The sequence below is a fragment of the Bos mutus genome, chromosome 12 (genome assembly GCF_027580195.1).
Source record: "Bos mutus isolate GX-2022 chromosome 12, NWIPB_WYAK_1.1, whole genome shotgun sequence".
NCBI lineage: Eukaryota > Metazoa > Chordata > Mammalia > Artiodactyla > Bovidae > Bos > Bos mutus.
The window spans coordinates 25,105,493-25,127,744 of record NC_091628.1 but is presented as its reverse complement, the minus strand read 5'-3'; the positions used below and the strand labels follow the sequence as shown (position 1 = coordinate 25,127,744).

General features: G+C 40.4%; 1 protein-coding gene across 1 annotated transcript in view; it reads right to left on the bottom strand.

Moving 5' to 3' along the window:
• Positions 1 to 227: 227 nt before the first annotated feature.
• CCDC169 (coiled-coil domain containing 169) overlaps positions 228 to 22,252 on the bottom strand; it is a 38,516-nt gene continuing 16,491 nt past the window's right edge. Inside the window, 6 exon segments of the mRNA XM_005911883.2 lie at positions 228 to 429; positions 6,596 to 6,672; positions 9,512 to 9,564; positions 9,775 to 9,843; positions 9,846 to 9,873; positions 22,183 to 22,221. Of these exon segments, the coding sequence (XP_005911945.2) occupies positions 330 to 429; positions 6,596 to 6,672; positions 9,512 to 9,564; positions 9,775 to 9,843; positions 9,846 to 9,873; positions 22,183 to 22,221 (366 nt within the window). The 3' untranslated portion in view covers positions 228 to 329.

Below are 22,252 nucleotides of genomic sequence, written 5' to 3'. Positions count from 1 at the left end.
TAATAGCTAACTAGAACCCAAATAAAATAGCAATGTTACTATCAGAACAGATCATGAGTATATCATTAAAAGCAAGTGTAATGATGCCAACCTTAAGGCTTACTAGGATATTTAAAAAATCATAAGAATGCTATTAGATGGTTTATGGTCTTGAGAAAATTACTTTCATACAGACAAAAAAAAACAAACTTCTAGAAGAAAAGCTAAAGATAAGATTGATAGCTCTTTCTTATCTATTTCATTCCCTGAAAAGTATGTGAACCATTAACTTCACAAGTTAAATATTAAAATGAAAAAAGGTAAGAAATATAAACTATCCAGTTCAGGAATCACAGATTGAGTTTTGAAAGACGGCTTGATCTTGAAATCTTTTTTACTGGTCTTCTCATGGCATTCATTGTCTTCTGATTCACTGAATTACATCTTACCCTGAAATAAGATAAGCATTAATCATGATTTTTCAGTTACCATTGTGTGCAACAAAAACACTAGTATGTCACATGGGGAGAATTACCTAGTTCTCCTAGTTCCCCCAGTCCACAGTCCTTCACAGAGAAATCTCTCTATGCAGATTTTCTGTTTACTGTATAATCCTAAACAGCCATATGTTACAGCATATCATATCATCTTGTCAAGTTACAGAGACAACTCCCTCAAGGACAAATAATCCAAAGGCCTAGAAGTAGCCCATGAGGTAGCCTAATGTGGAAAGTTTTGTCCAAAGAGGGATGAGATGGACCAATCTGATGCTTGTCTCTGGAAATGTGAGTTAAAGATAAGAAAATACAGTCCATGAGGCAGAGTATGGACAAGATGGAAATAAGAATCCATGAGTAAGCCAAAGATGCGTGACTTAAAATTACAATAAAATTGAAACTATGATATATACCAGAGTCTGTAATGTAAAAGTGTAGAAAGTGAAATTGGCAGTTGGTAATGAGAAGAAAAATGAAGCAGAGAATAAACTAGTGATCTATTATACTACAAATAATAATAGCAACATTCTTAGAGCTCATAATCTGAGTCAGGGACTGTTCTAAATTTTATTTATTTACTCATTATCAACTCCACAAAATCTCTATAATGCAGATACTATCATTAGCTCTGTTATTTCTGACAGAAAACAGAAACAGGTTATATAGTAAGTAAGTAGATCTGGAATTTGAATCCATGAAGTCAAAGTTCAAAGTCTGTGCCTTTAATTACTATCCAATATGGCAAACCACTAAAGTAATGATCCATGAATATCTGCTGAGGTCTTTAAGCCTTCTCTGAATTCAAATTCTAGTATCTGTGGATCCAGTTATATTGAAATTCCTGTTCTTGGATTTCCACAAAACTGTCTTTCCCTCATTGACTTATATGTCTTTATAAGGACAACTTCCCCATGTGCTCACTTGATAAAGTAAAAGCCACCTTTAATTCCCTGCAGGTGCTTAAAAATATTTTACTCAGGGAGTGATGTCAGCTAAAATGACAGAATGCTGCTGCTACTGCTAAGTCGCTTCAGTCGTGTCCGACTCTGTGCGACCCCAGAGACGGCAGCCCACCAGGCTCCCCCGTCCCCGGGATTCTCCAGGCAAGAACACTGGAGTGAAAATGACAGAATAGGGACCCCCAAAAAATAATTTCCTCCTTAAAAACAATGAGACAATTTACAAAAAAAAATTAAAAAAAAAAGGTCAGTAGCAAACTTTTAGAACTCTAGAAATTAACCAAAGGCTTGCAGCAATCCTGGAGAATTTAATACATACACACACACACACCTATGGCAAAATCCAGTAAGAACACTGAACTCTGTAGCTATTTAACTCGCCCTACTCCACTCTTTCCTCAGCTCTGTGGTGAAATTCCTACGATGAAACTGACGAACTAATCCTAAAATGTATATAGAAAATAAAGGGACTCTGAACAACCAAAACAATCTTGAAAAGAAGATTAAAGGACTCACTCACTGATTTCAAAACTTTATGAAAAGTTATAGTCATCAAGACAGAATGGTACTGGCATAGGGACAGACTTACAGACCAGTGGAATAGATCTGAGGCCTAGAAATAAATTTATATGTTTATGGCTAATTTTTAAAAGGATGCCAAGGCAATCCGACTCAGTAAGAATAGTTTTTTCAGCAAATGATGCTAGAATAATTGAATCAGTTCAGTTCAGTCGCTCAGTCATATCCGACTCTTTGCGACCCCATGAATCGCAGCATGCCAGGCCTGCCTGTCCATTACCAACTCCTGGAGTTCACTCAAACTCACGTCCATCGAGTCAGTGATGCCATCCAGCCATCTCATCCTCTGTCGTCCCCTTCTCCTCCTGCCCCCAATCCCTCCCAGCATCAGAGTCTTTCCCAATAAGTCAATTCTTCGCATGAGGTGGCCAACACATGCAAAAGACTAAAATTAGATGTATTTCACATCCTATACAAATATTAACTCAAAATGGATTGAAAAAAAGAGCTAACACTATAAAACTTAGATGAAAATATGTATAAATTCGTATGTTCTCGGATTAGGCAATGATTTATTAGACACGATACCTGAAGCACAAGCAACTGAGAAAATAAATCCTAGGAAGCCAGTAACAATTGGACTTCATCAAAATCAAAACTGTCTTCTTCAAAGAACATCATCAAGAAAGGAAAAAAACCAATAAATAGGAGAAAATATGTGCAAATCATTTATCTGATTAGGTCCAATAACCAAAAAATATAAAGAACTCTTATAATGCAACAAAAATAACACAAACAAGCTTTTTAAAATGGGCAAAGGACTTGAATAGCTATTTCTCCAAAAAAGATATACAAATGGCCAGCAAATATATGGGCACTAAATATCTAATGTGGGCCCCCGGAATCAACCTTCACAGCTCATTGCTGGAAGAACTAAGTTTCTGCGAAACTCCACTGGGGGAACTTTTAGAAGCTTGTGCCTTGTTCCCTCCAAACTTCATCTCACACCCCTCTTTCCTTTGATGGTTTTGCTTTGAATCCTTTTACTGTAATAAATCTTAGCTGTGTGCACAAATAGATGCTGAGTCCTGTGAGTCGTTCTAGTGAACCACTGAACACGGGAGTCGTCTTGGGGTCCTCTCAACACAGAAGTACAGCATTTTTCAGAAGGAAGTCCTTTTCTACAATTGACTTAAATGCTTTAACTCCATTGTATTTCCATTGATTATTCATTATCTTGTACACTTCAAGTATTTATGATTACTCAAGGAAGAATAAATACATTCTTATCCATCTAGCCAAATTCTGAACATAACGTTGCTATTCTATGAATTTCCACCAAAGAAACCTATTATACTACATGCACTTTGAGTGCCTGTGTTTGAAAAGAATTCTGATCTATAGATAGTTTATATCTTTGCTTACAATTTTAATACTGTTAAGTTTTATATGAATATATTATCTGCGTGAGATAAGGTTATAGAAGACAAGGATTGCCTGAGTAATTCTTCTATACTTAGTACGGGACCAGAGAAAAGTGTGTGTAGACATAACCTCCTAAACTTCTAAAATATTCCTCTGTTCTTTATTCATCCTAAATTGTTTTTATTCACATACAAAAACATAGTTTAAATTGCATTGACACCTACATTTATTTCAGTGTCCATACTTGCTCATTAAAAGGTTCAGTTCAGTTCAGTCGCTCAGTCATGTCCAATTCTCTGTGACCCCATGGACTGTAGCACGCCTCTGTGTAGATCGCCAACTCCTGGAGTTTACCCAAACTCATGTCCATTGAGTCCGTGATGCCATTCATCTCATCCTCTGTCATCCCCTTCTCCTCCCACCTTCAATCTTTCCCAGCATCAGGGTCTTTTCTAATGAATCAGTTCTTTGCATCACATGGCCAAAGTATTGGAGTTTCAACTTCAGCATCAGTCCTTCCAATGAATATTCAGGCCTGATTTCCTTTAGGATGGACTGGTTGGATCTCCTTGCAGTCCAAGGGACTCTCAAAGGTCTTCTTCAACACCACAGTTCAAAAGCATCAATTCTTCTGCGCTCAGCTGTCTTTATAGTCCAACTCTCACACCCATACATGACCACTGGAAAAACCATAGCCTTGACTAGACAGACCTTTGTTGACAAAGTAATGTCTCTGCTTTTTAATACGCTGTGTAGGTTGGTGATAACTTTCCTTCCAAGGAGTAAGCGTCTTTTAATTTCATAGCTGCAGTCACCATCTGCAGTGATTTTGGAGCTCAAAAAATAAAGTCTGCCACTGTTTCCACTGTTTCCCCATCTATTTGCCATGAAGTGATGGTACCGGATGCCATGATCTTAGTTTTCTGAATGCTGAGTTTTAAGTCAACTTTTTCACTCAGTTTCATCAAGAAGCTCTTTAGTTCTTCTTCACTTTCTGCCATAAGGGGGTATCATCTGCATATCTGAGGTTATTGACATTTATCCTGGCAATCTTGATTCCAGCTTGTGTTTTATCCAGCCCAGTGTTTCTCATGATGTACTCTGTATATAAGTTAAATAAGGAGGGTGACAATATATAACTTTGAAGTACTCCTTTTCCTATTTGGAACCGGTCTGTTGTTCCATGTCCGCTTCTAACTGTTGCTTCCTGACCTGCATACAGATTCCTCAAGGGGCATGTCAGGTGGTCTGGTATTCCCATCTTGTTCAGAATTTTCCATAGTTTGTGGTGATCCACACAGTCAAAGGCTTTGACATAGTCAATAAAGCAGAAACAGATGTTTTTCTGGAACTCGTTTGCTTTTTCCATGATCCAGCAGATGTTGGCAATTTGATCTCTGATTCCTCTGCCCTTTCTAAAACCAACTTGAACATCTGGAAGTTCACGGTTCATGTTCTATTGAAGCCTGTTTTGGGGAATTTTGAGCATTACTTTGCTAGCGTGTGAGATGAGTGCAATTGTGCACTCACCCAAAAAATGCCTTTCTTTGGGGCTGGAATGAAAACTGACGTTTTCCAGTCCTGTGGCCACTGCTGAGTTTTCCTAATTTGCTGGCATATTGAGTGCAGCACTTTTATAGCATCATCTTTTAGGATTTGGAATAGCTCAACTGGAATTCCATCACCTCCACCAGCTTTGTTCATAGTGATGCTTTCTAAGGCCCACTTGACTTCACATTCCAGGATGTCTGGTGAGTGATCACACCATCACGATCATCTGGGTCATGAAGATCTTTTTGGTACAGTACTTCTGTGTATTCTTGCCACCTCTTCTTAATATCTTCTGCTTCTGTTAGGTCCATACCATTTCTGTCCTTTATCGAGCCCATCTTAGCATGAAATGTTCCCCTGGTATCTCTAATGTTCTTGAAGAGATCTCTAGTCTTTCCCATTCTATTGTTTTCCTCTATTTCTTTGCTCTGATCATTGAGGAAGGCTTTCTTATCTCTCCTTGCTATTCTTTGGAACTCTGCAATCAAATGGGTATATCTTTCCTTTTCTCCTTTGTTTTTCACTTCTCTTCTTTTCACAGCTATTTTTAAGGCCTCCTCAGACAGCCATTTTTCTTTTTTGCATTTCTTTTTCTTGGGGATGGTCTTGATCCCTGTCTCCTGTACAATGTCACAAACCTCCATCCATAGTGCATCAGTCACTCTATCAGATGTAGTCCCTTAAACCTATTTCTCACTTTCCCTGTATAATCGTAAGGGATTTGATTTAGGTCATACCTGAATGGTCTAGTGGTTTTCCCTACTTTCTTCAATTTAAGTCTGAATTTGGCAGTAAGGAGTTCATGACCTGAGCCGCAGTCAGCTCCCAGTCTTGTTTTTGCTGACTGTATAGAGCTTCTCCATCTTTGACTGCAAAGAATATAATCAATCTGATTTCAGTGTTGACCATCTGGTGATGTCCATGTGTAGAGTCTTCTCTTGTGTTGTTGGAAGAGGTTGTTTGCTATGACCAGTGTGTTTTCTTGGCAAAACTCTATGAGCCTTTGCCCTGCTTCATTCTGTACTCCAAGGCCAAATTTGCCTGTTACTCCAGGTGTTTCTTGACTTCCTACTTTTGCCTTCCAGTTCCCTATAATGAAAAGGATATCTTTTGGGGGTGTTAGTCCTAAAAGGTCTTGTAGGTCTTCATAGAACTGTTCAACTTCAGCTTCTTCAGCATTACTGGTCAGGGCATAGACTTGGATTACCATGATACTGAATGGTTTGCCTTGGAAATGAACAGAGATCATTCTGTCATTTTTGAGATTGTATCCAAGTACTGCATTTCGGACTATTTTGTTGACTATGATGGCTACTCCATTTCATCTAAGGGATTCTCACCCACAGTAGTAAAACTAAAAGGTTAAGACAGATCATTTAATTGGATTTGTTGTTAATGGTGTAGTTCTAAGCTCTACTTGGGAACAATATCATTTTAGCTTAGAAAATAACATCATGTTTGAGGATGAACAATATTCCTGGAACCTACCAGATATATATATATAAATAGTAAATGGAGAATACAAACTTCTCTAAGTTCTCTTAACATCTGCTATTTTACATTGTTGCTATAAAAGTTAAGCTTCCAAAATATAATGGACACCTGTTTCATGAATACCATTCACATTTGAATGTAATTAATTAGAATGGAAAGATCTAGACTTACGTTTTCACTAGATTCTCTTTCATTTTAGGCAGTTGATCCATCTGTCTCCTTTGAGAAACTTGGTAGGAGCCAGAGGTCTGAAATACAAATAGTTGAGCATTTATTCTCTTATTTCTTGATTGCTTTCAGAGATAAGAGGAATAGTCAATTCTCAATTAACTCTTTCCTAACCAGGTATGGATACTGTATGTTAGATATAATGCTGTTGTACTACATTACAGTGTAAAAAAATTTAATATGGACTAGAAACCAAAAAATTCATGTGACTCACTTTATTGTAATATTTGTTTTACTTTATTGTGATGGTCAGGAATCAAATCTGCAGTATCTCCTAGGTATGCCTGTGTATCTTTTTTTCTCCTTTCTTTCTTTTTTAATTGAAGTATAGTTGATGTACAATATTATATTGTACATCAAAATTATACAGTATTGTATTGTACTGGTGTACAATACAGTGATTGACAATTTTTACAGGTTATACTACATTTTGGGGGCTTCTCTGGTGGCTTACATGGTAAAGAGCCTGCCTGCAATGCAAGAGATCTGGGTTTGATCCCTGGGTCAGGAGGATTCCCTGGAGAAGGGAATGGCAACCCACTCCACTATTCTTGCCTGGAGAATTCCATGGACAGAGGAGCCTGGCAACCTACAGTCCATGGGGTTGCAAAGAGCCAGACACAACTGAATGACTAACACTTTCACTTCATTTTGCTGTACACTGTATAGTTATTATAAAACATCGGCTAGACTGCCTGTATAGTATTAAAAAGCAATGTCCATACTGTCCATATACCGTGTAAATTGGAAGAATCCTAAGATGTGGAAACTCAGTTTCAGCCCAAACTGTGAAGCCAGCAGAAATATAAACAGCAGACTCAGCAAACAGCTCTAGTTATCTACTAAAGAATCAATTATTTATGTATTCAGCATGGAAAGAATGGCAAATCATTCATTGACCTTTCCAGTCACCATAGTATCCACATAGTCAGAACAATCTTTGACTATAAAGATTAACAATTCACTCTGGAGTGAAAATCCTTATTAACATTTATACAGGGAAACAGGATTAACATCTTCCTGGGAAGCTGTTAAAATAGGCTTTGATTGTATGTTCAGTGATCCTGTATAATCAGAGTAGGAGCTATTCCACCCAAATGATTTTTTTTTCAGATAAACAAAGCTAAAGGAGGATGGCTAAGGCAAGTAGAAATGCTGATGCCCCTGTCACAGAGGGAGGGGCTAGGGAGGTTGGAAAGAAAAACAGGAAAATAATATTCAGTTTATTGGAATTTAGAACCAATTATGTGCCAGGCATTTCACTCAGCACTTTACATACATCATATCTCCAGAGCCTCACAAATCCCTGGCAGGATACTCCAACTACTTCCCTTTTCCAGAGGAGGAAAGAAATCGAGGCCTCCAAAGGTCACACCACAGTAGGTACAAATCTGGGATTCGAGTCCAATTCGCAGTGACTCCAAAGTCTGTGGCCTCTCATCATCATGGCCTCATAAAGGAGAGGGCGTTTGGCTACACCTTGAAGGAGGCAGAACTGGAATGTAGGAGAAGCAGCATATTCTGAGGACACAGAGTGTGTGGTCTGAGGAAAGGCCCCTGGATGCCGGTGCAGCAGGAGGAAGCAGGGCTTCCAGCCAAGCACCCAGGACTATAAAAGGTGGACTGACTGTCCATTTTATGGGCAAGAGACCATAATTTTGTCTCAATTTCCTACTTACCTTCGTTGGCACTAGAAGTCCAAGCTTGCCTTTACCCCTCACCCTGACTTTCATTCTCAAGTTGTTCTGTGCACCCCATTCTCTATTCCAATTCCCAAAGCTAACTCCCTTCCTTCCAGTCCCTTCATTGAGCCTCTGGAAACACCAAATCAGTGATCAGCTGATTACTTTTATGTCAAAACCAGCCCTCAAGGTCCTCTACCTCAGTGTCTCAGGTACCTATGTCTTGAGGACACTGACCCTCTTTTCGGCTCTTCTTCCCTGGCTATCACTCCTGAAACTCTTCAGAGCTGTATCTCAGACTATCTCTTCACCCTGTGTATTCTCCCTGATGCATGTGATTCATTCACATGGGGTCATTTACTATCTATATGCTAACAAGTTCTAAATCCATTGCTTCAATCCTGATCTTTTATTTTTTTCTCTTAGATTCATACATCCTACCCCTCTTTGGACACTTCCATTCAAATCATGCACATTGAAAACTGAATTTGCATCCTAACCTGAAAACATATATCAAAATAGTTACTAAGGATTAAATATCTAAATATCAAATATTAAGCCATATAAGTACTAAAGAGATGTGATGAATGTTATGAAACACTGAGACAAAGACAGTCTTTTAAAATATGATACAAGAAGCCATAAATAAAAGATAGGTCTGACAACATCTAAACCAAAACTATATACCAACAACATCATAAATAAAATGGAAAAGGGAATGAAAAACTGTGGAAAGTATGTGCAGTGTCTTTCATAATTCATTGATCACTTCCTGTCCTGCTGCTTGTAAGTGCACACTTTCTAGCAATAGCAGTGTGGGGTCTATCTTAGACTTCATCATGCATAGCTATGAGATAAAATGCCTTGACTTTCATGACAGAGAAGTGATAACTACTTGTTTGAATTCTAGTAATTACAAATCAAACTAAAGGAACAACTAAAGAAACAAGTACAGAAAATATAATCTTAATTTGGGAAACATATATCTTATTTTTACCTTTTTATAAAAGTTACATATTTTCTTTTTCACCTTCCATATATAGAAACTTGGTACTGTTTCTCCTTTAATTCCAACAGCTGCTTCTCTACTAAACCAAACCAATCAAAAAACCTAGAAAAGTGAAAAACATAATTTACAGTACCTCTTATAAACTGAAGGTAAAGAAACAAAAGTTGCCTGAGACATTTCAGCAGGGTATGTACGGCGCTCATTGCTGGTCCTGTGGCAAGCTTATGTGAAAGATATAAAAGTAAAGAAACTGGTATCGAAGAAGATTTACAATACTAGCAAGACCACTGCTAAGTTATGTCTCTATGCTTTTTCCAAATAGTATACAAAATAGTTTTGTAAGTATACTGGAAAATTATATAGTATGTTTTTAATAACACACCAAAAATCATGCCAGTTCCAAAGGAATTTCTTAGCATAGAAATAAAAACAAACCTTTGACTCTTGTTCCAGTCTCAGTGCATAGTCTTTCACTTGATTTTCAAGATTCCTTTTCTCTCTAATTGTTTAAGCAACGCATTTAAGGATTTCTGAAAGTATAACAGTGTTTTTACATGCACTCACATTTTAAATAATATTAGGACCACCAATTTCTTCATTGGCAAATTCCTTCTATTCCATATCATTCTGTGACTTCAAAAGTCTATAATATGTACCTTTTCAGCAATAATGATAATATTTATTGTTACAATATGCCATGTACTGTGCTAAATGCTTTCTACAGATTATTTAATCCTTATTACAGCCATGAAGATGGCTAATATATTCATTTTACTGTTGAGAAAATTGCATCTGATAGAGCTTAAATAACTTGCCTAAAGGCACAGAGCTAGTAAATGGTAGAGCTGGAATCCAGGTAATCTGACTCCAAAGACAATACACACTAAATGATTACTATATGTGTGTATTCATACGATTGCTATCAGGGTAAGTACAGTGTTAGAACAGGCAGTAAGGCTTTTCCTGGTGGCTCAGTGGTAGAGAATCTGTCTGCAAATGCAGGAGACATGGGTTTGATCCCTGCTCTGGGAAGATCCCACATGCCACGGAGCAGCTAAGCCTTTGTGCCTCAACTACTCAGCCTGTGCTCGAGAGCCTGGGATCCGCAACTGTTGAGCCCACGTGCCGCAGCTACTGAAGCCAGGGCCCTCAGGAGTCCATGCTCCACAACAACAGAAGCTCCCACTGGTGCAGATAGGGAAAAGCCCACACAGCAACGAAGACCCAGTACAGCCATAAATAAATAAATAAAAAGAGGAACAGGCAGTAAAGTTGATAATCAAGGGAACTGTGAAAATATGGCAGAGTAGAATAGTTCTGGAAACCATGACATCAACCTATCACCACAAATAGGTGAACAGCGTAGAGGAGAAAAGGGTTAGCCAAGCACCAGAACAATAATGCATTACACAGATTGGGTTTAGAATGTTAATTCCGAAACTAATAACTGATCTTTCCCAATAACTCCCATTATTTCTCATATTCTGACACTTTAAATTTAAAAATCTCCAAGTCGAATTCTACACAGCTCTTGCTGGTCATGATCTGGGTCACCGAATCTATTACAAGAAACATTCAAATAGAAATGGAAGCAGCTGATTTAAATCGCCACAAAGCAAAACTGCAAGTTATTTTAGAGCTCATACCCACCTCCTGAAATTCAGCTCATTCTCTAAAAACTTACTGATTTTCTCTTAGATACTTGCTGGTAATTATCAGAAGTGTAAAAAAATTGTATTAATGGGAATAATTAGGTCAGCTGTAACAGGACAAGTTCTAGTGTCTAAAAATAGCAGCAACGATAAAACAAATCCTTTGGAAGTGACAATTCTCCACTGTGCATGTTTGCTTAACATCTCTGTTAAAACATGGTCAGTGATACTTCTCAGGCAGCCATTACTTGTCTTCAAAAATTATGCACTGGTGTCCTAAGTGGTTTCCAACCCCCCACCCCCAAATACAGGCTTCCCTGGTGGCTCAGCGGTAAAGCATCCGCCTGGATTGCAGGAGATGCAGGAGACCCGGGTTCAATCCCTGGATTGGGAAGAACCCCTGGAGGAGGAAATGGCAACGGACTCCAGTAGTCCTGCCTGGAAAATCCCATGGACAGAGGAGTGTGGCGGGCTGCAGTCCATGGGGTTGCAGAGTCAGGCACGACTGAGCTTGCACATATACATACATGCCTCCAAACACAAACTTGCTCCAGAAGAAAATCAATGAAAGCCCTATCAGTAGAAGAGGATAAATGGACTGAGTTCTCTACAGAAAATTAAACCCTTACGAAGTAAACCAATGCTCCAAAATGAGAGTTATTGAAGGGACAATCAGGGAGTGATGGATGTAGTCCAAAATTTTGCTACATAGACCCTTGCTCCAAGGATTCCCAGCTTTGCTTTCTGTAGTAATACGCTTCACTTACATCATTTGTTAATACATTTTTAGAGATGTAAATAGAATCTAATCATTTTTAATACTGAGTCAATGGAAAAATGCACTTGAAATACTGAAAGAAATTAATTTACAAATAAACAAATGGAACACAAGTTATTTTCATATTAATGAGATATGAATGAGATACACTCCAAAACTCTAGAAGCTCAAACAAGAAATGTAGATAGGAAATAGATGAATTCAAGAGCTGAAGGAAAATATCTGAGCAATTAATAAGAGGCAAGGTAAGATAACTGGGGAGGAGAAGACAATGGCACCCCACTCCAGTGTTCTTGCTTGGAGAATCCCAGGGACGGGGGAGCCTGGTGGGCTGCCATCTATGGGGTCGCACAGAGTTGGACACGACTGAAGCGACTTAGCAGCAGCAGCAGCAAGATAACTGGGGAAGGTCCTGGTTAGAGAAGGCTTCGGATGCTAAGTTCAGGAGTCGAAACACCACAGCTATTGAAAGTTATTAAAGAAGTGATATGATGAAAGCAGGGGTTTAGGAATATTAATCAAGTGGTAGTTTCTACAATAAAAGGATGATTTCTGTTATTTGTCAGTGTGGGTTTGCAGTTTTAACCTTTGAAGCTTAAATATTTTCCATCTGCTTTCTCTGTGTTAAGACTGTATCTTGGTGCTATTCCCATGACGATCTGATTCCTTGTCTCCCAATTTTACAATTCATTCCTTTATGCAAAAAATATTCATCAAGCACCTCCTGTGTGTCAGGCATTGTGCTGGGGATTCCACAGTGAGACTGACAAGCCCAGACCCTAACTCATGAAGCTCAGAGTCTAATAGGGTGCCTAGAAGGTGCTTTACACTGGTGAATGTTACACCCAAGCTTGAGGAGAATCTGTATTCTGCTGTAGTGGGATGGGACATTCTATAAATGTCAACAGATTGAGTTGACTGATGGTGCTATTCGCATAAGCTATTGAGTATCTTTATTGATTTTTCTGCCTTCTTGATTTATCAATTACTGACAGGGCGTGTTAAGTCTCCAACTTTCATAATGGATGCGCCTATACTTCCTCCAGTAATGCATCACAATTACCATTTAAGTGTTCCTATCAGTTTGTATACTAGGCTAAGCAGATCTCAATGCCTGTCTGGATTTGTCTGTTTATACAGATTTCAGGGTGGGAATTTGCTCTGCAAATTCAGTTTTTTAATGAGTAAAGAAGAGTCACTGATTTTCAGGTTACCCATCTTTGCTGTTGTTGTGGTGACAAGATCAATGACTTCCAAGCACTATACATACCTGGAACTGAAACTAGAAGCCACAAATTGGTCTTGACTCTCTTTTCTAGTCAGAATGGAAAGAGTATACTCTCCAAGCAGTGGCTGCACACCCTACACTGAAGACCTGCTAGTCTGCTTGAGCAGTGATACCACACCTGGCAAAACAGGTGGGGCTACTAACTGGTTAAGCCTGCAGTAACCTACAGTCTTTCTCTAAGATACACCCAGGGTTTGCAGAGGTCAGACTGGCAAATTAAACAGAGTGATGTTAAGCCCTCTGCTGTCTTCCCTGGGATAAGAAATTATTTGTGTTTGGCAATTTTGGCCTGGGTGGGGGAAGGCACCATTTCCCACGTTTCTATTTGGTTTTCTGCACCATGATAGCTTTTACTTCAGAGATGAGGGCCTGATGGAAGGTTAATGTCAACTGCCAAGTATATGGACTTCACTAGGTATTCAGGGACTGAGAAAATCATCACTGTGGGGTTAGGCGAGTCTGTGGGCACATGGCCCACTGTGATTTGGACTTCAGGCTTAGACCCCCATCCTGGTTATTTCCTTTCCCGCAGTGTACAGCTACTTGGGCACGTGGTCAGAGGTCTCTTGAGGGGCAGACTGGAGATACTGTCGTGATATGTACTTGGACTGCTACTGCAGGGTCCTTCCTTCTAGTAACCCAGCCGCTTCTTTGGTCAGTGATTTCTGGATCTAAAAATTGGTTAGCTCTGGGAAATAAGGAAAGACTCATGCTTTTCACTAGGCTAACTGTCCTCAGCCTCCACTCCTCTGTTCTTAACTTTTTAATTTTAAAAATTATAGATGTTGAACACCACCCTCACTGATTGTCTTGGCAGCCAGGAGAAGAGGTGGGGACAGCTCCAGAGGGGGCAGATGGTCGCCCTGTTGGCGAGAGGCCTGTGCAGCAGCTTCCAGGACTGTGAGTGCTCCAGCCCTTCCCAGAGCTAGACGTGGGCCGCCCCTGCCCACCCAGAGGGGCCGGGTGGAGGGGTAGAGTCATTACGGGCAGTCATCCAGATGTCCTGCCACAGGTTTAGGATCCCTGGTTCTTCCCATCAGGGCCCTGCCCTTCCCAGCAGGCCTGCTTGGACAGCCCTGCTGTTCTATTGTGGCTGCCCTTTCACTACTGTATAGACAGCCTCTTGCAGACACCACCACACCAAGGCTCCCTGCTTTTCATTGTTAGGCATTAAGGGCTTACTAACTATTCTCAGACGCTCATTATCTTTATGAAGGATGGAAATACAACTTAGTAATAAGCCTGTATTTTCCAAATGCCTGCATCATGGCTTCTTTCACAGAATTTTCCTCCACAAGAACATTTTCCAAGGTTGCCATCAGCGAAGTCCTTAGCAACTGAATGGCCACACTGAGCCAGGATCCACTGGTGCCAATCTATTGATCAGGACAGCACCTTCTGGCTGTCACTCAGTAAGTGAGCCAGGCCCAAATCTCATGTTACCGCTGTTTTCTCATAGCACCCCCAGTACCACTAGCTGTAAACGCGGTCTTCTAAGAAGCAGATACCAAGATGGGATTAGATGTGAAAATAATCCATTATTAGAAATGCCTGTGTGGAAGGAAATAGGAAAGGAGCAGGAGAGGGCTGGGAAAGCAGTCAACTGTAATGCAAGTGTGACCCCCCGTGAACGGGAGAATGGGAGGTCAGGAGAAAGCGGAAGCAGCCCAGGCTGGCAGCCGCCTAAGGAAAGTCTGGCAAAGTTACCCACAATGGGGTAACTGTGTTTCCCAGGAATACGTCTGCCTTGGTATCCCCTTGCTTCTGACCATGTGGTAGGAACAGTGGGAGGTGTGGTCTTGATGAAAAGCAGTGATGGACTTCGAAGCCCAAAACCAAGGGTCCTCAGTCAACGAGCCTTCCTGTGCTGGGAAGTCTGTGAGATACATTCTCCGGGTGGACACACTGACTGCTCTTCTTAAGGGCATTTTAGTTTCTCAACTGAAGAACCCCCCAATTTCCTATGCTGTGAGGAGTAATCCTGGCTGCTGGTTTTCTGGGAGTAGAGCAAAGGGAAGAGAGCTGAGAAAATGAGGACAAATACTGGATTTTGTGAAAACTACATTAGTCATGGACCATTAAATGCAAGACATTTGTGATTCCATTTATAAAATTATTATACACATTGGAAATCCTTTAAAAATTATAAAGTCATGCTACAATAATGTTAAGGTTCATTCTAGATTTTGATTCTTTATTTTACTGACTTCAAAATAAACTAGTATTTAAAAATGATTTTATCAAAGGCACACAGTCTCTTATCCCATCACATCCAAATCACTGGAAGACTCACAAGTTCTTGGTCTTCCCAAAGAGCTGGTTTTATCTGATTATATAATCAGTGGTCACATGCTAGAAAATTGCAGCTTGGAAAGATATACTGAAGCTACAGCTAAATTGAAGACTCCACTAGAAATTATGCCCCTTCCCCACCCCTGCCCCATCTCACACACACACACACACAATTCAACTCCTATTATGGAAAAGCTGTTTTGTTTTATTTTTGAAACTAGTCAGTTCTTAGCATTGCAAGCAGTATCATACTTCACCTATATTCATGTCTTAATCTGTAAAAAGTCACCTTCTAACAGAAGACTGAAACAACAGGGTAAGAATAAGAAATTTCAGGGTATATTTACACACCTGAAATCAAACATACTTAGATTTTTATGTCCCTTTCCTTTATCCCAAGTAGAAAAGAGGCTCTATTAGCCACCTCAATTCAGTTCAGTTGCTCAGTCGTGTCTGACTCTTTGCGACCCCATGGACTGCAGCACGCCAGGCCTCCCTGTCCATCACCAACTCCTGGAGTTTACCCAAACTCATGTCCATTGAGTCGGTGATGCCATCCAACCATCTCATCCTCTGTCGTCCCCTTCTCCTCTTGCCTTCAATCTTTCCCAGAATCAGGGTCTTTTCAAATGAGTCAGTTCTTCGCATCAGGTGGCCAAAGTATTAGCCACCTATTTTTCTAAATAATGGTAATTGCTATGCTAAAGAACATATAAAAACTACAAGCTTTAAAAATCACTCTATTGAATGTTTACAAGAGAAAACCCTAAGAAAACAGTTAATCACAACTTGTAGATATGCCATACTTCTCAAGGAAGGCAATTTTAACAATGCATGCTTAAGTGTCAAGCGCCCCCTGGTGGACAACAATAGATTTACATATAAAATTTGTTTTAACTTTTCTCTGATTTGAGGTTACATTTGTCTCCAAATTAACCATTCTGATCTTTGGGGAGAACACAAATCTGGTGATGTCTGTGACAGAATACCTCATATTGATTCTACAGACCATTTTCAACAAATTGAACCTTCCTGAAAATGCCTTAAGATATAAGAACAAATTATAAGGATTTGGATTTTGGCAAATTGTCTTTCCATGAATTGATTTTCTATAGATTGACCAAGAGTCCTGCAGAGAACACTTGAGGTGGACCAAATATTTTCCTAAAGAATGTTTTTTTCTGTTTCTACACCCCCTTCCTTGTGCCTCACACCACCAGCCCGTCTTGTTGGCTTTAGGAAAGAATCTCCTGTGCTCTAACCATCTGATTGACAGACACATGTGTTGGTGAGAGGTTTCCTTGAAGGGTCCGAGTTGTCTGGATGTAGTGGAAAACAAAGGAGAGGACACTGGGGGAAAATTAGAAACAGAGAGAAACAGGGGTGCTACAGTCTGGGTGTCCCTCTCCCAAACTCATATACTGAAATCGTAATGCCTGACGTGATGGTGTCAGGAGATGGGGGCCTTTGGAAGATGGTTAGCTTATGAGGGTGAGCCCTCATGCACAGGCTTAATGCTCTTATGAAATAGAACCCCCCGCCCCGGATCTCCTTCGCCCCTTGCACCATGTGAGGACACAACAAGAGGGCGTTGTCTATGAACTGGAAAGCGAGCCCTCAGCAAACACTGAATCCGCTGGCATCATCATCCTGGACTTCTCAGCCTCCAGAACTGAGACAGATAAATTTCTGCTGCTTAAAAACCACTCATTTTGTTTGTTTGTTTTTTAATAGCAGCCCAAACAGACTGAGATAAGGGATCACTGATTTCATGATTCCAAGTGTGTCAAGACTAGGACTTCCACTTTGCAGTAGAGCGGGCCATAGGGAAATGGCGAAACTTGGTGATAAAAACTTTATAGTAACTCTTGTCACAAGACAGGCTGTCTTGCACATCTTTCTCTGAAGGATATAAATTCCCCAAATCTTTTTTTTCCCTTCAAATTGTTCTCTACAATAGAACCTATTGAAATGCCTGCTAAAAATACTAGTGTTCAGGGCTTACCCTAGACCTACGAAATGAGGATCTCTTAGAGTAAACCCCAAAACGTAAACTTTCAATACATTATCCATGTGATTCTTAAAGAGTTTGAAAGTTAAAGAACACAACTTGATAGACTGGCTAGCAGCTAAGGATGTGGCAGTGCTGGTCAGTAAAGGGACGTTGGGAAGCAGAGGAGCCAATCTTCTTTCCTGTGTGTGGCACAGTGTCATGGGTACGAAGCTTGACTTGGCCTAAGGAAGCTAACCTAGGAAAGAAGGCACGCACTGCCAAATGTTAGTCACGACAGTAAAGCACTGAAAGATTGCTCAGCACACTGCTGGGGAACCATCCGTGGGGCTGCATAGCGGAGGTCATCAAGCTCTGATAAAGAGCATAGTGCATCCTCAGCCCGTAACCTGCCTAAATGAGATTAGTGAAGAAACCCAGAGGGCCAGGTCAGAACCTGAGAACTCGCTAGTGCTCATCAGAGGTGAAACAGCCTAATTAGCCTTGACATTTAGTTGTTTGGTACACTTAAAACAGATTCTAGCTTTCCAGGGAAAGGCTGCAGATCTTTGTGGGACACATCTGAAAATTCCTGGAACATTAGGGAGGCTCTAGGTTCTGTTTCCAGTGGATGCAAACAAAAGGGGCTAGAAAATGTACAACCCAGCTGGCCCAAGGGGAGTAAAGGTTCTACACTTTTTATTTGAAGCATTAAATCCCCACAGAGGTCCCTGCTATCTGCTGCTGCTGCTAAGTCGCTTCAGTCGTGTCCAACTCTGTGCGACCCCATGGACTGCAGGCTACCAGGCTCCTCCATCCATGGGATTTTCTGGGCAACAGTACTGGAGTGGGGTGCCATTGCCTTCTCCCCCCTGCTATCTGGACAGGTACAAAAAACCACAGAATTCTACCAGAGCTTTAAGAAGGTACCAGAAGATTCACAACTTGAATGACAGCAGAGCTTAGTAAGTCAGATTGCACATCTCTGGGCTTTGCCCTCACCCTTATTCCTTCAAGTGGATCAAGGTTAATTTCACAACAGACTTGCTTCAGTGAAATTATACTTCTCTTTTATCAAGGGAAGGAAGGAAGGGAACTAACATGCAGCTCACTCTGTCAGGCACTATGTGTACTGGTTTTATATATCTCTAGTAGCCTTCATGACAAAAGAAGCGTTCATCCTTTTGTTGCTCATAAGCAAACTTGCAATTTGAAGTTACTCAAAATCAGTATTCAAACTAAGAAACATCAGTTTCTTAAGTATGCATGTATAGGTTACTCCAAAAGACTAAGCAATCTACAACAAGGATAAAGTGTCTGTAAATTTACAAACAAAAACAACTAATTTAAGCCCTTTTCTCTGATTATCAACCTAAAATTAACATAAAACCAAAATGTTTGCATTACACAAATGGTACATGTCTGATCCTCACAAATATTGCTTTTTATATAAAGAATAAGACAATACCTCTTCTGTCCTTGGAAAAGAGAGATTTCTTGACTGGATGCAGGATTCTAGGATCCCAAGTTTTTTTGCTTAGCAGTTGGCTACTTCCAACTTCCCTCATAGCTGAGTTGGTAAAGAATCCACCTGCAATGCAGGAGACCCTCGGTTCAATTCCTGGGTGGGGAATATCCGCTGGAGAAGGGTAGGCTATCTACTCCAGTGTTCTTGGGCTTCCTTTGTTCAGCTTCCCTTGCTCAGCTGCTAACGAATCCACCCGCAATGCGGGAGACCTGGGTTTGATCCCTGCGTTGGGAAGATCCCCTGGAGAAGGGAAAGGCTACCCACTCTAGTATTCTGACCTGGTGAATTCACAAGGAGTCGGACACGATTGAGCGACTTTCACTTTCACTGGCTACTTCCAGCACCAGCTCCGTGGCTAGATTCCTAATCCCTGCTCTTTAGACAAACTCCTCATGAATTCCACTGTGTAAGAAAACCAGAATACTCAGGGTACCTCCCAGAGAAGAGAGAGGGTCAGTTCCTTAAGAACCTGAACTTTCATTATCTTTCCTTTCTGCTTAGTATGTGGCCCCACATTCTTGGTTCTTCTAACATTTTTTTGTTCTTTTGAAGAGAAATATAATTCTCTGTTTCTTAGAGAATGACATTTTCTTCAAGAATAACAATTCATCAAGGGAAATAAATGTATTTTTCATGAACATGAGTATGTCACAGAGTCTGAGGTAGCAATGAGAAAACTGATGAAATCCTTCCTAGATATGCAGTGGAGTCTTCTCTCATGTCACACCAGCACTCTGTTGCTAACTTCCATAATGCTGCTGCTGCTAAGTTGCTTCAGTCGTGTCCGACTCTGTGCAACCCCACAGATGGCAGCCCACCAGATCCCAGTTCTGCCGTCCCTGGGATTCTCCAGGCAAGAATACTGGAGTGGGTTGCCATTGCCTTCTCCAATGCATGAAAGTGAAAGTGAAGTCGCTTAGTAAGTGTCCGACTCTTCGTGACGCCATGGACTACAGCCTACCAGGCTCCTCCGTCCATGGGATTTTCCAGGCAAGAGTACTGAAGTGGGTTGCCATTGCCTTCTCCGTAATGCTAGATGCCCTCATTTCTTGAGCTAGGACTGGGGGTGGGTTATCTAGAAGAAGGAAGCCAGAACGTTTTATATTCTGTAGGCAGTACTTGATATTTTATATTCTGTTGGTGCTGCTGCCGCTAAGTCGCTTCAGTCGTGTCCGACTCTGTCGACCCCACGGACTGCAGCCTACCAGGCTTCTCTGTCCATGGGATTCTCCAGGCAAGAACACTGGAGTGGGTTGCCATTTCCTTCTCCAATGCATGAAAGTGGAAAGTGAAAGTGAAGTCACTCAGTCGTGTCTGACTCTTAGGGACCCCATGGACTGCAGCCTACCAGGCTCCTCCGTCCATGGGATTTGCCAGGCAAGAGTACTGGAGTGGGGTGCCATTGCCTTCTCCTCATAGACAGCAGCCCACCATATTCTGTAGGCAGTAGTAAAATTCTACCGACAGTTAAGAAACACTACATTTAAAACAGCCCTTGCAGCAATTTCTAAATACCACAAGATGGAGCTATGACTCCATGGCAGAGTCTTGGCCACTTTTCCAACAAGAAAAAAGAACAAACAAAAAAACCATATTATTTTCCTGACTTTCTAAAACACAGTCACAATGGTATTTCTGGATTGTACATAACAGGTTTGCAAAAAAAAGTTACTTTATCCCTAAATTCATTAACAAAAGTAGACGATTTTTCTATACCTTTCATTAAAGGTTTGCAGTTATTCAGAGTATTCTCCATAAATGCCCAGGAATACAGCAGGCACTTAGTGCCTTACCACAGGTACTAAAACACACATTACTTCTGATTAGCAGTATTGCAGGGTTGTTGGTACAGCAGAGTAAAATTGCATAGTTTTAAGAGTAAGAGAATTTGAATCCACATTTCCAGATGTGTGAAACTGAGTAAATCAGAGTCTTTAAGCTTAAAATCACATATATTAAAATAACAATATTAAATTTTATGACATGGGGTTTGTTGCAAGACAGAAATAATGTGTATGGAATTAATTTGCATATTATATACATATGTTTAATTATGGACAAATTATTATTACTATTAAGAGTAATGTTAAGTCCTGCTAATTTAGTTGAGTATTGTATCTTCATCTTCATGCACAGTACCCTTGATTTATTTACAAGCTTTTCATGTTTCTCTGAGTATTCTTGCAATAAAAACAGCAAGAGTTCGACATAAGTCATGTTAGGGGCCTCCTCTACATTTTAAACAAATATTCAAAAATATTTGAATGAATTAAATGCAAATAAATACGCTCTGTAAAGTATAAAACATAAATTCATTTATCAGGGATTAAAATTAGGAGATCCAACCAGTCCATCCTAAAGGAAATCAGTCCTGAATATTCATTGGAAGGACTGATGCCGAAGCTGAAACTCCAATACTTTGGCCACCTGATGCAAAGAACTGACTCATTAGAAAAGACCCTGATGCTGGGAAAGATTGAAGGCAGGAGGAAAAGGGGACAGCAGAGGAGATGAGATGGTTGGATGGTATCACTGACTCATTTGGCATGACTTTGAGTAAACTCCGGGAGTTGGTGATGGACAGGGAAGCCTGGCGTGCTGCAGTCCATGGGGTCGAAGAGTCGGACATGACTGAGCTATTGAACTGAACTGAAAATTAGCTCTCAAAGGAAAAACAATGTCGCTAGGCAACCAACAAACGAAGTAGGTAAAGCAGGCCAGTGAGGTAATTGAATGGGTTGTTAGATTTTATACATATTGTGTGTGTGTGTGTGTATTCTAGAGGAACTAGGATGGAATTGATGGGTATGAGGAGAGCTATTTCCAGTTGGCGCTAGTGGTAAAGAATCCATCTGACAATTCAGAAGACACGAAGAGACGTGGTTCAATTCCTGGGTTGGGAAGATTCCCTGGAAGAGGAAATGGAACCCACTCCAGCATTCTTGCCTGGAGAATCCCATGGACAGAAGAGTCTGGCAGGCTACAGTTCATAGGGTCACAAAGAGCTGGATAGAAGTGATTTAGCACACAGCACACAGGCACTTTTAGATTACAAGGAACAGATACACTCAAGCCTGACCACTGAGATCCTTCCAGTTCTATTTGGTTTGTACTTGCAACAGAATCTCTGTCCAAGTTTATAAGGGAGAGATCAAGGCCATATGTATAGGATTCCTTACATCCTGAGAAAAGCTCCACTGAACAAAGTATTTTATTTGGACCTTTAAAATTTTGTGTAGAATCTGCCTGGGGGCAGGAAATACACATAATTTCCTTCAATTATTCCTTTTATTTAACCATCTTTTACTCACCACTGGCATCTGTTCATAGACTCAAATAGAAGACAGTCTGTCTATAACAAAGCAAATATAAGTAATTGAT